The sequence below is a fragment of the Aedes aegypti genome, chromosome 2 (genome assembly GCF_002204515.2).
Source record: "Aedes aegypti strain LVP_AGWG chromosome 2, AaegL5.0 Primary Assembly, whole genome shotgun sequence".
NCBI classification, from domain to species: Eukaryota; Metazoa; Arthropoda; class Insecta; order Diptera; family Culicidae; genus Aedes; species Aedes aegypti.
In genome coordinates, this window is record NC_035108.1 from 378,790,107 (window position 1) to 378,803,800 (window position 13,694).

Sequence of the window (13,694 nt, forward strand, 5' to 3'; positions counted from 1 at the left end):
CCGACGAAAAAATATGAGGTAGGGTAGGTGTACCAGTTATGGCCATAGCGGTTCCTTATTTCGTCATATGTGATAACTTGAATGTCTCAACATTTTGAAAAGTTTTTTTTGTGTTTTAGCAGTAAGATATAGGATATATCTTGATGATAAAACATTCGAAAAGATTAAAAATGTAAAAGTTATCCGAATTTTGCATATGGCCAAATAGGGAACCACTATGGTCATAACTGGTACACTTTCCCTACATGCAATTTTGATAATAATCGAAATTTTGACAACTTGATACAACATTTGGTAAAACAAATAATAAATTAATAAACGCTTAAAAAAGAAATATTTCGCCACAGATACTCCTTCAGATGTTCGAACTTAATATATAATTCAGAAAATTCTCTAGCCATTTTAAAGCCAAGAATTTTTAAATATTTGATGAAAACACCCCATTGTTATAATAGATACCCTAATTGTCACAGTTTAAGTCAGAAATAAAAAGCCAGTTCAATCAAATAAAACAGATTTTCATAGATTTGAAATATAAGCTTAAAGTAAAATCAATATTAATAAAAGATTAATCAACAAAAATCTTACCTCATCTCTCGTATAAACAGCATGGCTCTATGGGACCCTTTAATTATGACTTCGATTCAAAAATTTTGGTTTCGCTATGGAGCAGCTCTGAATAGTCCTTGGATTCATACTACAGTTAACTCTCCCTTACTCGATATTCCGTATCTCGATATCGAGTTAGAAAACCATAGTAAAAGTTGATTTTCATGGCTAACTCGATGGTCCTTTGGAACGCAGTTGCACTGCTTTTGTGTTCTGTAACTTGATACCTCCCTAACTCGATGGTCCCTTCAATATCGAGTAAGAAAGAGAACGAACGTATTTTTGAAAGTAAAAAAGAGGTTTCGTAACAATAAATTGATAGAAATGTCATAGCACAGGAACAAGGTTATAAGATACGAAACATTAAATATGTTTAAAAAAAGTCTTTGTACCATCAGTGCACTAGTATACGCTCATGCCCCTATTTCCACTCACTAGTGTAAATATTGATTTTTCGTGTCAAAAGCCCACATTGTTCACATAACAACTTTCAAATTAAGTCACATTGCATTATTTTCATTTGATAAAATAATTCTTTTTGTCGAAAACACAAGACCTCGTGAGCGATTATTGGATCTGAAATGATGAAATCTGTTTGCGGAAATAGGAACACTTAGATGCAGTAACGAATGCAAATAAATGTTTTTGCATAAAAATTTTTCAAATTCTTTTTATTTTGCCTATCCTACATGGAGCTACATTATTGTGACATAAAAATAGTAGTGATCGACACAATAGTAATTTTATAACAAACATTTGATCACATTACTTCTCTAAAATGAGCGGAATCTTGTGCGCTGATCTTACTTAGTACGTTTCCACTTTTACTTTTACTTTTTATTCAATTTTTCCAACGGTATTTTTAGGTGGTATTGTTCCATTTAACAGAAACATAACATAATACGCAGAAGATTGGCTTGTTTTTTAACTCCCACACAATTTGAATCAAATGAAAGATTGGTGAAAAAACATTAAACTCATTTTACCCAAAGCAGGTTTTTGTCACAATACATCCCTTTGTTTCTAATCCTCTCAATTAATTAGTTGGTTTTAAAAATTGGTGCCAACTAAATTGCTAAGGAGATTAAGAATTTTGGGTATTGTTAGCAAGAAAATTCTTACACACCGTTTCTTATATTTTGACCAAAACCTAAACTTTATTAAATTGGAAATTGTCATCTAAAATAAAATTCTATGGAGATAAGGGTATGCAGCCATTTATTGATTTATCAACTACGATATATATTCGAGTACAGCTTCCGTACGACACATTGGTTACGTTTGTTGGGTGAATACCTTTACGTTATGTTGCGTTTGAATTTTAGTGTTAGTTGCTTGTTCATTCGATTTCCTATGCATGTGTACAGTTTGCAAATTTCACTGGGATTATAAACACTATCAGTTTTCGTGAACGTCAGTTCGCTTGTATGATTTGACTCTAATAAGCATGTGTTTGTTTGGGTGTAAATTTTGTTGTAATTTGCTGTAAAATACCTACTTAAAACCTATACGTTCAGATTGACGTGTAAAGTTATCCATAATTCTTTATTAGTATAATTATTATTATTTCTCTTAGCATTTTGTTCCTGGTTCAGATGCTTCCTGATTGTGTATTTAAGAGTCAAAGTATTCATTTAAAGATGTAGAGTGGATGTTGGAAGATAATATAAGTTATATTTAGGTTCATAAATGAAGCTATGAACTTTTATTCTTTATCGATCATATCAGGTTAATGTTCAGTGCTCAAACTTACTTTTGAAACTCCTGAACTAATCTAAGCAGTGTGAGCAGAAAGCTAAGCTTTGAAACATTTTGTATCAACAGTAGGAAAGACTGTCATTTACGCTTAATTTGGGACATAACCTCTAATCAAAGCGGGAAATAACACTTAAGGCCTAGAGGCAATAACAATACACTACATCTGTGATGACAATAAAATATCATAAAATTTCTTCCGAGTTTGATAAAGTAACATTTAAAAACAACAACTTGTGGATAGTTTCTACTTATATAAAAAAAACTGAGGCAATTTCTACACGATTATTTACAATGAAATGGATAGATACAAAAATTTACATTCACACATAGCGTTAATTAGAGGATTGTACGTGTCGTTTCTACACACAACATATAAACGAATACAATGTGCTTCAACTGACTAGTATGTATAACAAATAGTATTAACTGAACTAAAAACTACAAATGAACTTTAACACTTCACTTTTTGCAAAAAAAATAAAAAATAAAATACTAAAATCACTAAGGTGAGCAAATACCTTTAAACTCTAATATGTGTTGCTTATCTTGACAGATAGGCCTATTTCGTCTGCGACTTACAGACTTCTTCAGTGTCGAGCACTCGACACTGAAGAAGTCTGTAAGTCGCAGACGAAATAGGCCTATCTGTCAAGATAAGCAACACATATTAGAGTTTAAAGGTATTTGCTCACCTTAGTGATTTTAGTATTTTATTTTTTATTTTTTTTTGCAAAAAGTGAAGTGTTAAAGTTCATTTGTAGTTTTTAAACATACTCTAATAATCCCTCCCAAAGTTTAATATAAAAAAGTGTAGTGATTAACTGAACTGCTTACTAATGTTCCATTCAACATTATAAGAGAATACAGTGTAGAAAGAGTATTAGTTAGAGTCTGTAAGTTTTTTTGTTTTTAAAACACAGTGCACATAGAACACTCATATTAGTATTGGTTTTAATGTATTTTAAGAGGTTAATTTGAATCGTTTCAGTTTTCTGCAGTCTTGAATATTTTGTTATTTTATTTGACTTCGCCTATTGTTTCTATTACTCGTTTGACATAATTCGACAAATTTGATATAAAGTTACATTGTCATCCGTTTCGAAACGAATTGTTTTACGTAATATTTTTGAGAATTGCATATGATCTAGGTGAGGCACAAATTTAGAGGAATGAACTGCCTGCTTCACTTGATTTTATACTAACCGTTACTCAACGCCAAATCGGAAAGAAAATTGTATGGGAAAAACGAGACAATGCGTCATTTTTCAGCTCGTTTAATACACTCAATTTTGAAAACTTGTTTCCGTTTGAGTTTCACTGCTTTTCTACATACAAATTCAAATGATTTAACATTTGCTACTTCGCTGTTAATATGAGCAAAGTTGGTAGTCCACTGGGAAAGGAGAATAAAAGATAAAAAGTAAAATAATGCGAACACTCTAGTAAGTCAACCAATTTGGGAACGCAGGTTTGAATCACGTTCGGCCCCAAAAAAGTTTCGTGATAAACTGAAACTAAGTTATGCGAGGTAAGTTCCAATTTGAATTTTCTTTTCTGAGCTGTCGAGCCCCAAAATTCCGTATCTAAGATTTTGGACGCCACTGGCGTTTGGTCAATTATAACGATAACATTGTTAAGTCGATTTATACACGAATACAACATCTAAATAATCGAGATTCCAGATAGGTTGCTAATAACAATAAAATCTGTGATGGTGAGTTTTATACAATAAATACAGAACTGGGGCATTGTCAGTCAATAGCGCTCACAAGTTCCTGAGTCTTGTGGAACCGAGAGAGAAGATGTCGAGCTTAATAGAATCGGGTGATAAAGTTTCTTTTTTGTGATTGTGGGGCTTCCTTTCCTATATCGATTGGATGTAAATTTTCATATTTTGCTAAATGTGAACTTGTGGCTTTGTGCGCTATAACAATTCAAATGCTGTTTTATCATGAGTGAGATTCCAGAATGCTGCTGATCTACGCATAATGGTTCCATGTATTATGGTATTTCTTTTACACTTAGTACAGTTATACCATAGACAAACAGACGCAGCACTTAGAACTACTTTCTTAAAAATCCATCGCCTATCTCACAAAATTGTTATCTGCTGGCTGCGGTGTATTTCGTGCACCGAGCTTGCAGAAGGTGTTAAACTCGAAAGAAAATGATTCGCGCACCTCTGGTTGTGAGGTATCCAACATATGAAATTCGAAATGATCATTTGAAGCGTTGCGAATGGAAGATTCTTCAGTGTTGCGTCTGTTATATACTATGTGTTGCAAAATACCAAAACTAAGAATAAACCTGGCCACATTACTAGGTAAACAGCATTCAAAGCTCATGTTTCGGGTGGGTTTATCACTATTTTAGCTACTTTGTAATCTACCTATAATTTTGTTGTTGCATAACCATTCCTAGTTAAGATCTTTCGCAATATTCCATAATATCAAAAGTGACACATTTGTGCTTCTAGTGCTAGCCAGTCGAGAAAAAAACAGTTCAAAAATTCCCTCGTACCTTTTTAAGTAGTCAAAAGCCTAATTTGCCTAAAGTCAAGGCCGCACGGTAATTCGTTAATCCTGGCTACCAATTGCGTTTCCTGCATGACATTTTCAGACCACGTTAGTTCTATTCTACGATTTGTTCGATAAAAATCTGCCCTGGAAAAAAATCCACCCTAAGCGGTGCTGGAATTGTTCGGAGCACCGCTGATGGCACTGAACAAGGCAAGACTATGGCGGTGAGCGTTGTTGTTACTGTCATCCGTGGGATAGACAAACTCGCCCAGCAAGTCGCTGAGTGCTGAACACAGATTTTCGTAGTTTTCCTTCAACGCATTGTGGTACTCACGCTGGTCCGACGAGATAACGTTGTCGTTGATTTGCAATGCCGTGAAACAAATTCGCACAAATTCCCTAAAAAATATCATCCAAATTACAATCAATCTACAGGACTATAACAGTCAACCAACTCACCTAAAGATATCCTTCAGATCTTCGACCTTTTCCGACGAGTACTTGCTACACTGTTTGGGATCGAGGAAAGCCGACGCGTACGCCAAAGGACCGGCATTTACCGTGACGGCTACACTGCCTTGTAGACGCAGTTGGAGCTTCTTCAAATCGATCGGTCCGAGGACGACCTCCTCCAATTCAGCCACCTTGGCCTGCATCTCATCGATCGCAACTTCAATGGGACTCAATTCTAAGGTTTGCCGCTCCTTTACCGGAATGCGCTTCAACACATACGGAAAGCTGTATTGCGCTGCAATGTGAAAACATGATTCAATCGAATGTCTAACGTCTTGTGCAAAGCAAACACACTTGTTAAAATAGTTCTTCGTTTCCATTGATCCTCTACGGAGCCACGCGCTCCACCGTTCGGAGTGAATGGAGTTTCGTACATGAACGTGTCGACGTCGTGGTTCTGCTCAAACTCCGTTTGTCGTATTTCTAGCTCATCCTTGCAGAAGAACGGGACTACATGCGTCACTTGGATGTAGGCCATCTTGGGGTCTAGGGAGGCTACGTCGACCTAAACGAGAGGTTGATCAATTTCACGTTTGATTAAATTTCTTTGAAAATCGTTGCTTCAAGAACTTACCGGGCACGAGTCCATTATCATCTTCACGTTGTCGCTGCCGAATTTGTCACGGTACTGCTTGTGTAACCTCTCGGATATTTCGCTCAGCGAAGTCACCTTCGGTTCCTTGTATACGTACTCGACCGCGTGCTCCTCTTCAAAATACGCCTAAATAAAGATAATAAATAATAGTGCATTACTATTTGTTTGTCTTAAGTATTAGGAATATTGATTGTCTAGACTATCATACATTTCACAGAAAACCTCTAGCCATGTCATGACGTACGAATATCTTGAATTAATATTCAGGTACACACATTGTTCTTATTCCTATGAGATGCTCATTGGACTTTGTGACTTCTGAAATTGAACAACTTTGTGGAACAGACCAACTTTCCACGACTAACCGTTTTCGAATTAAATTGAAAAGTCTCTCGGTTACTTACTTTTGTCTTTGAACAACCCTCTGAAACTCTATGTAAAATGACTGCAATGTAATAATTCCCTTACAGGCAAAACTTCAAATTATTTGTAGTTCGTCATCCAAATTTCAGCCAATTCGGACCACCAGAAGCTGAGATCCAGCACCCCAAACTTAGGCATTTTGTATGGAAAAACAGCATTTGGTTACTAACTTATGTCACTGACTGTACCTGCCAGATGACATTCTTGAACGTTCATTCAAGTTGATATGATAAAACTGAACAATTGAGAATCTATTTACATTTCAAACTTGAAGATCCGTATGAACAAAGATGTTCTCGGCTAGTGAACTACCTCAGACCTAATTTAAAATTTTAGGCATGAACGAAAATTTAGGTCCTCCTTCCTTTTTTATACAAGAGGCAACACTATTACGATCATCCACCATACCTTTTTTAGTGTAAGAAAGCTTTCCAAAAATTAGGCTTCTTCCACGCAAAATTCTAGCCATTGCCATAAAACTTTCTTTGAGAATTGCTTCAAGGAATTCCACATAGATTACTCAAAAATTCTTCTTGAAATTCTTAAGATGTTTTTCCAGATATTCCTTCAACACTTCTCAATGAACTCTTGAAAGATTTCCTCCAGAAACTCCTCATCTCCAAGATTCTCTAAAAATTGTTAGAGAATGTTTTTCAGTCTTAAATATTTTTAAAAATAGCATTTTGATTTCCTAGAACTATTCCAGGACTGCATATAAAAATATTTTTCAGGATAACATCTTTTATTCCAATTTGTTTTTATTTATTTTTTCTTTAGAATATCTTTGATAATTCTTCACGATGATTAGTTACAGTTAACAGTTTAGGATTTCGATATGAATTACCCCTAGCTTTTCTCCACGAAAAAAATATCTAAATATTCTTAACGGAATGCATTCAGGGCTTGAACAATGCGCTGATTAGAAGGTTTCTAATGTTACTCTTGTACTTGTCGTACCTTCAGCAATGCTCCAAGGAACTCTTCTAAGAACTCATCTACGAGTATCTCTAACCCAGTCAACATTTTGGTTGGTATAACTTTTGTTATACAGTGGGATTCCGTTTTTGGCATGCTCCGATTTTGGCACCCCCCGATTTTGGCAACAAAATGGATCCGTTTTTGGCAACAGTTCTCAATATCATTAAAATTTGTAAATTTTTGTAAATATTATCGTGTATGTTGCTTTAGTCATTTGAATAGCATGTCAACTCCACACCGATAACATTCCAAAGCTCCATTTTCGTCGATATTTCCCAAAATCTCACCAACTGCCAGTAGGTGCTAAAATTAAAAACTCTGTTCTTCAGATTTGGAACAGCTTGTTTGAACAAAGCACCAGCAGCGACATAAGAGAAACAAAAAATCTATGACTCACACAGAGTTACAATCATTGGTTTTGTATCATCTTTTTGGCTCATTATCTTCTTTATTATGGATACATTGCGCATGTAAAAACACACCGCAATAATAGATACAAATATGTACAGCAAAATGTCGTGTATCATAACTTTCAATAAATGTCATTAAATAACATGACAAATGCGAAGATACAGTCCAAACTACAATTTATTCTCAATAATGTCATTGAAGCGTGCGATAAATATAACTGAGAGTGTTTTAACTTTTTGTCTGTGGTATTGGTGTATATATTGATCTTTTTGCATCAACAATTTAAAGCTACGATCCAGAATTCTGTACAAGATTGTTAATCAAGGACACGGGTCACAACATCATCAAAATGTTCCTTACGAGTTGAGTCTATGAGTTTCCTAACTGTACCCTGGAGAATCCTTAAGGGATTCTTGGTTCTTGTGGGACTTGTCAGAAATTTTAACGAATGCATGAGGATATCTGCAGATTCCAAGTGGACACTGAGGGCTTGTTGAGGGATGATTAGAGTGTATAATTGGTTATTGAGGATTATGTCCAAAATCTGGTAATTACCAATAAACTCTAGGGCGTCCTGTAAATTTTAAGCGGAATAATGTGAATTTCTAGTAGTATTTTTAATATTTCTGGCAAAAGCTTGGGGATTTTCGAAAGGTTCCTAGAGGAATTTGCGGTGTGCTAGTGGTAGCCTAATAACAATAAACTTTTAAATTTTTCATCGGAGACTTGAGAATGTGCAGCGAAATTCCAAGATGTTAACTCCTAGCAAATTCCTTAGCAAGATCCTAAGAACCCTATGCGAGATTGTACGGATGCTTGGCAAGATGCATCAGAGCTCAAGTGTTTTTTCTGTAGATTTCTTATGAGAACTTGAAGATTCCTATAAGGTTCTTGAGGTTTCATAACAGGATCCTGTAAATTTTAGTTGATTTCATAAGATAGGTGTAAAACATATAGCAAGCTCAACTGAAAATTATTTCAAGTAAAAATTAAATTCTACAAAATAACAATTCACATTTATGCATCATCTCATGTTTATGTTTGTTCATTATAAAATGCTTTACTTTATCAGAAACATAAATTGAAGTAGCAATTCTAAACTTACCGCATTTTTCAAATTTTATGCTACAAAAGTTAAACTGATTTCAAATGGTCATTTAATTTAAAAAACATTCATGCCGTTTTGCAATACCCAGCGCTTTTGATTCACAAATACGTCTTAAACAGAAAACATTTTTTTTCGTGTTCTTTCATAGTTTTAAGAAAATGTCCAGTTATTCTATAAAATTCACTTATGCGATTATTGGTTTTAGATGGCCCTCTTGTACAAAAATTATACATAAAGCTTCTAAAAAATAATTGAAGACGTTGAGGCGTAAAAACGCCACCAGAAAAATGTTTGCCAGATTTAGCATTACGGGGCTCATAGTATAACCCTTCGGGAAAATGTTTCGAAGTGAACCTTTTCGAAGTCTCAACGCCTTTTGATTCCATAAAAATGATGTATTAACATTGTAATGATGTTTTCAAAACCAAAAGTTGAAAAATAAAATTTGAAATATGGGTTCCGATTTTGGCACGGCTCCGTTTTTGGCAACTGAAAATTTCAACTTTGTTGCCAAAAACGGAATCCCACTGTACATCATTCTATATGAATCAATTCAATCGTATAGAATGCACGAAAAGGCTATATACCTACCAAAGTGGAGGCTATATACGTACTTGGCACGACTTTTTCGGACTTTCTGCGATCAGATATACGATGCCACAAAATTTGGATGAAAATAAAAAAAATAAGTTTCCAGCGAGTCTCAAACGCGGGACCTCTGGATCAAGAATCGGACACCTTACCACTGTACCGCCAAGGGTTGCATATCCTATAGGTGATTATTTGCCAATATTAATACATGGTTCATGTACAGCGACACATACTTTGTTGTTCTCTGAGGCCCATCGTCAGCAGATGCCAAATTTGGATGGCAATTTTTGCTAAGTTATTGCGATTTCATACGATGCTTTCTGGATTGATGTATGATCTGTCAGTTTATATAACATAACGCGATTCTACGTTGCACATTTACGACATGTTTTGTTGTCAACACAGATTGTCGTTTATGAATCGTATTGGGGATTTATATACAACTTGTATTGACATTGATAACGCTTAATATGGCATCTTGCGTGATTCTGATTTTGGACGCATGAATATGTGATTTTGGATGCACATTCTTATACGATACGTGGTTCACTGGGAAGTAAGATCACAAATTGTCAATAGCAGGGCTGGGAAAAATTCTGAAATTCACTGTACAGTAGCCAAACAAAGCCAATCACAGTCAGCGAAGCCAGTGAAACTCATGTCCATCGCTGCTGTAGGCAAAAAGCCTTGAAAATTGCAAAACACCCATTTTTAAGGGCAACCCAAAATTATTGTAGAAAAATGTTCTATTTTCCGCTGCATTTCCCGCATTTAGAGCCTACAATGAAACTAACGTTTTAGAAAATTCATGCACCCAACATAGACCAATGCACGAGTTCACTAATTTGACGTTTGAGCGGTGCCGAATTCACTGGTTTCCATGGTCACATAAATAACACGGCACCGCTAAAACGTCAAATAGTGAACCCGTGCATAGGTCCATAGGCTACTTGATGAGATTCACGTTTTTAAACTACTGTATTGGGAAGAGCCACGTGATTTTCGTGAAATTCAAGCCTACTAATATTACCATTCCCAGCACTGGTCAATAGATTATCAAGATTATTTCAAATGAGATTCCTGAAATTTCTGCTTTTCAATGATTTTCTGGATTACTAAAAATAATCGAGGAACTTTGAGAATCATCCTCAGAATTTCTGGAGAATTTTCTGGGTCCTGGTTCCTTAGTCGAGTGGTTAAAGTCCACGGCTGCAAATCAAAGCCATGCTGAAGGTGTATTGATTTAGCATAATCAATTACTTTGCAGATAATAAACTCGTTTGATGTTGTAGTATTGATATTTTTTCCCTGACCTCAAGTGAAATTCCCTGATTTTCCCTGACTTTCCAGGTCAAAAATAAATTCCCTGATATTCCCTGACTTTCCAGGTTTTTCCAGGTAGTCGACACCCTGTAAAGTCAAAAAGTTTTCTGAGCTAGATCTACAATACTCAGAGTATGATCTTTGACAATTTTTAATTCATATAATAAGTCAACTCAATTCAAATAAGTTTTCTAGTTACATACATTGGATTTTGAGATTCTTGCAAAAATCCTTTTGTGATTTTTGCGTTTATCTTCTTGGGATTTCTTTTAAAATCTTGGAAATTAAAATCTTTGATATTTTTCCGGAAATATTACGGAAGTTTCTACCAAAAGTCCTGATGCAATTCTACCGGATATTTCTAAATAATTCTTTCAAAGATTTTCTAGAGCCCTAGAAAATAGAAATTCTTCTGAAATTCCTCCGAACTCTGAGATTCTTCCGAAAAATGTTCTAATATTATTCCGGTAATACTCCTGATTCTTACGAGAATCCATTTGAATTCTAACGAAAATCATCTGGAATGTTTCCGGAAATCCTTCTGGAATTCTTCTAAAATGCCTCTGTAATTTTTTTGTCAATATCCTTATATTACTTCTTGGGCTCCTCCAAAAATCCTGTTGGAATTCTTCAGGATATCTTTAGATGAATCTTTCGGAAAACCTTATAGTATTTTTCGGACATCTTTCTGATAATCCTCTGATTACTTCCCACTAGATATTTTTTGTAGATTGTTTCATAAGTTCTTCCAGAATTACTTCTGCGTATACCTCCTGTTTTTTTTTCAAGAAATCTCCGTGTGAATATTATATAGAGTATCTCCCTAGCATTCTTTCGGAAATTCTTCTGGATATCTTTCGAAAATCTTGCTGGAAGGCTCCATAATATCTTTCAATATTTCTTCCGTTTTTTTTGGGTATTATCCCTGCTCTTCCGTAAAGTTTCTGAGATTCATCCAGAAATACCATATAATCCAGATATTATTCAAGGATGCTAACGGACGTTTCCCTGGGATTCTACCGTGAAACGTTCTGGTATTCGTCCGAAAATACCATTGGGATTCCTCAGATATAATTCTATGACTTTTCCGAATATTATTCTGGAATTCTTCTGAAAATCCTTCTGGGATTTCCGGGATAATTTGCGAAAGAATTACAGAGAGATCTTTGAATGAATTTTGGGGGGAATTCTAGAAGAATTACTTATGGATTTCCGTAAAATCTTAAGAGAGTCTTATGAAGATTAATGAAAGAATTACAAATGGATTTTTGGATGTATTTCATAGTAATATCCAAAAGAATCCCAGAAGTTATTTCGGAAGAATCCCTGTAAGATTTTCAGGAAATTCACAGGGCTTATGAAAGAATTCACTAAGACATCCGAAAGAATTCCTGACAATTTTCCGGAATAATTTCAGAGCGATGTCCGGAAGAATTCCAGAAAGATTTACGGAAGAATTTCAAACGGAATTTCCGAAATGGTCTCAGTGTAACTTTTAAAAAAGTTTTAGAAAGATTTCCGAAAGAATCTCAGGGATATTTCTAAGAGTCCCAGAGGGTTGTCCGGAAGTGATTTTATGAAGATTAACTAATCGGTTTCGTATCGTATCGGATTAACTTTCGTATGTAATTTTGACACAATTGTTTCATCAAATAGATAAGCTCCATTATAACAGCAAATATTGCAAATATAGTTTAGTGTTTATTGTTTGGGGTATGATTTACTGAAATCACGTATCATCTATTAAAATAATAAAAAAATAAATAGAATAAAAAGTCCCAGGAACATTCACAAAAGAATTATATTCACAAAAGAAATTCTGTAAAAAAAAAATCTGAGGGTTTAGTATACTCATTTTGGATGGATTTCTGGAACAAATCCTTAGGGATTTTTGTAAGAAACATGGGAAAATTTCTGGGAAAATCTTCAAAAACTATTCAGAAGAATTCCAGATCTTTTAAAAAAAATTTCAACCCTTATTAAAGCAATCATAGAAACATTATCGGTAGAATTTCAGGGAAATGTTACGGAAAAGCCGGAAGGATTTCCATAACAATCCAAGAGGAATTTCCGAGATAGTGCAAAAGAAGGAAGATGTTCGGAAGAATCAGAGCGATCAGAGAGACAACTATAATAGTCTTAGAAGGATTTCCGAAAGAAACTAAGAGGGATTTCCGAGAGATTTGTGGAAGAATCCCAGAAATAGTTTTTGGAAGAATCTCACAGGGATTCTTGGAAGATTCTCTAAAAGATTTTCTGTAGTAACATAAAGAAATTGCAAGAGGAATTCCTGAAGTATTTCCGGAATAAACCAAAAAGGATTTTTGGAAGGAACAGACTGAACAAACAATTCAAATGAACACGCCTCAAAATGCGACTGATTTGGAGCTGCCGAAGAGATTCGCTTGCAGTTCTTATGAGAAAGCTGCCAAAGAGAATGAGGCTGCCGACAATAGTCACATTGACAAGAAATGTTCGAAGCGTTGTAAAAACGTTTCCATTAAGGTTTTAACAAATCTGTCGGTGTGAATCGATAGATGATTGAGCAGCGCATAAATGGAAACAGATATACACGTAATTTGTCTGCTGTTGTTCGAGAAAATTACAAAAGAAGCACGGCATCGGCTTAGACTGCCGAGAATACGTAGTTTCCCCTTTTTAGTTTTCCTGAAAATATTAATTTACCACTAAGATCAAACTTTTGCCTCACCTTACTCTATATAAACGGTTCAGATTACTTGACTGGTTACGAAATTATAAGTCGTCAAAGACTTTTTCCAGTGAAAACATTTAGTCGAACTCAAGATGTACTGTTATCTTCGGATTCCAGTTCAAGCGCTGTAATTTATCTAACACAAGTGTTATT

General features: G+C 35.0%; 1 protein-coding gene across 6 annotated transcripts in view; it reads right to left on the reverse strand.

Moving 5' to 3' along the window:
- Window positions 1-3,326: 3,326 nt before the first annotated feature.
- Window positions 3,327-13,694, reverse strand: part of LOC5565314 (dedicator of cytokinesis protein 9) — a 301,107-nt gene continuing 290,739 nt past the window's right edge. For all 6 annotated transcript variants that reach the window (XM_021846836.1, XM_021846835.1, XM_021846834.1 and 3 more), the window contains exons 10-13: window positions 5,974-6,120; window positions 5,694-5,904; window positions 5,346-5,634; window positions 3,327-5,285 (exon numbers count right to left, since the gene is read on the reverse strand). In XM_021846836.1, the coding sequence (XP_021702528.1) occupies window positions 5,048-5,285; window positions 5,346-5,634; window positions 5,694-5,904; window positions 5,974-6,120 (885 nt within the window). In that variant the 3' untranslated portion in view covers window positions 3,327-5,047. The remainder of the gene's footprint in view (window positions 5,286-5,345; window positions 5,635-5,693; window positions 5,905-5,973; window positions 6,121-13,694) is intronic.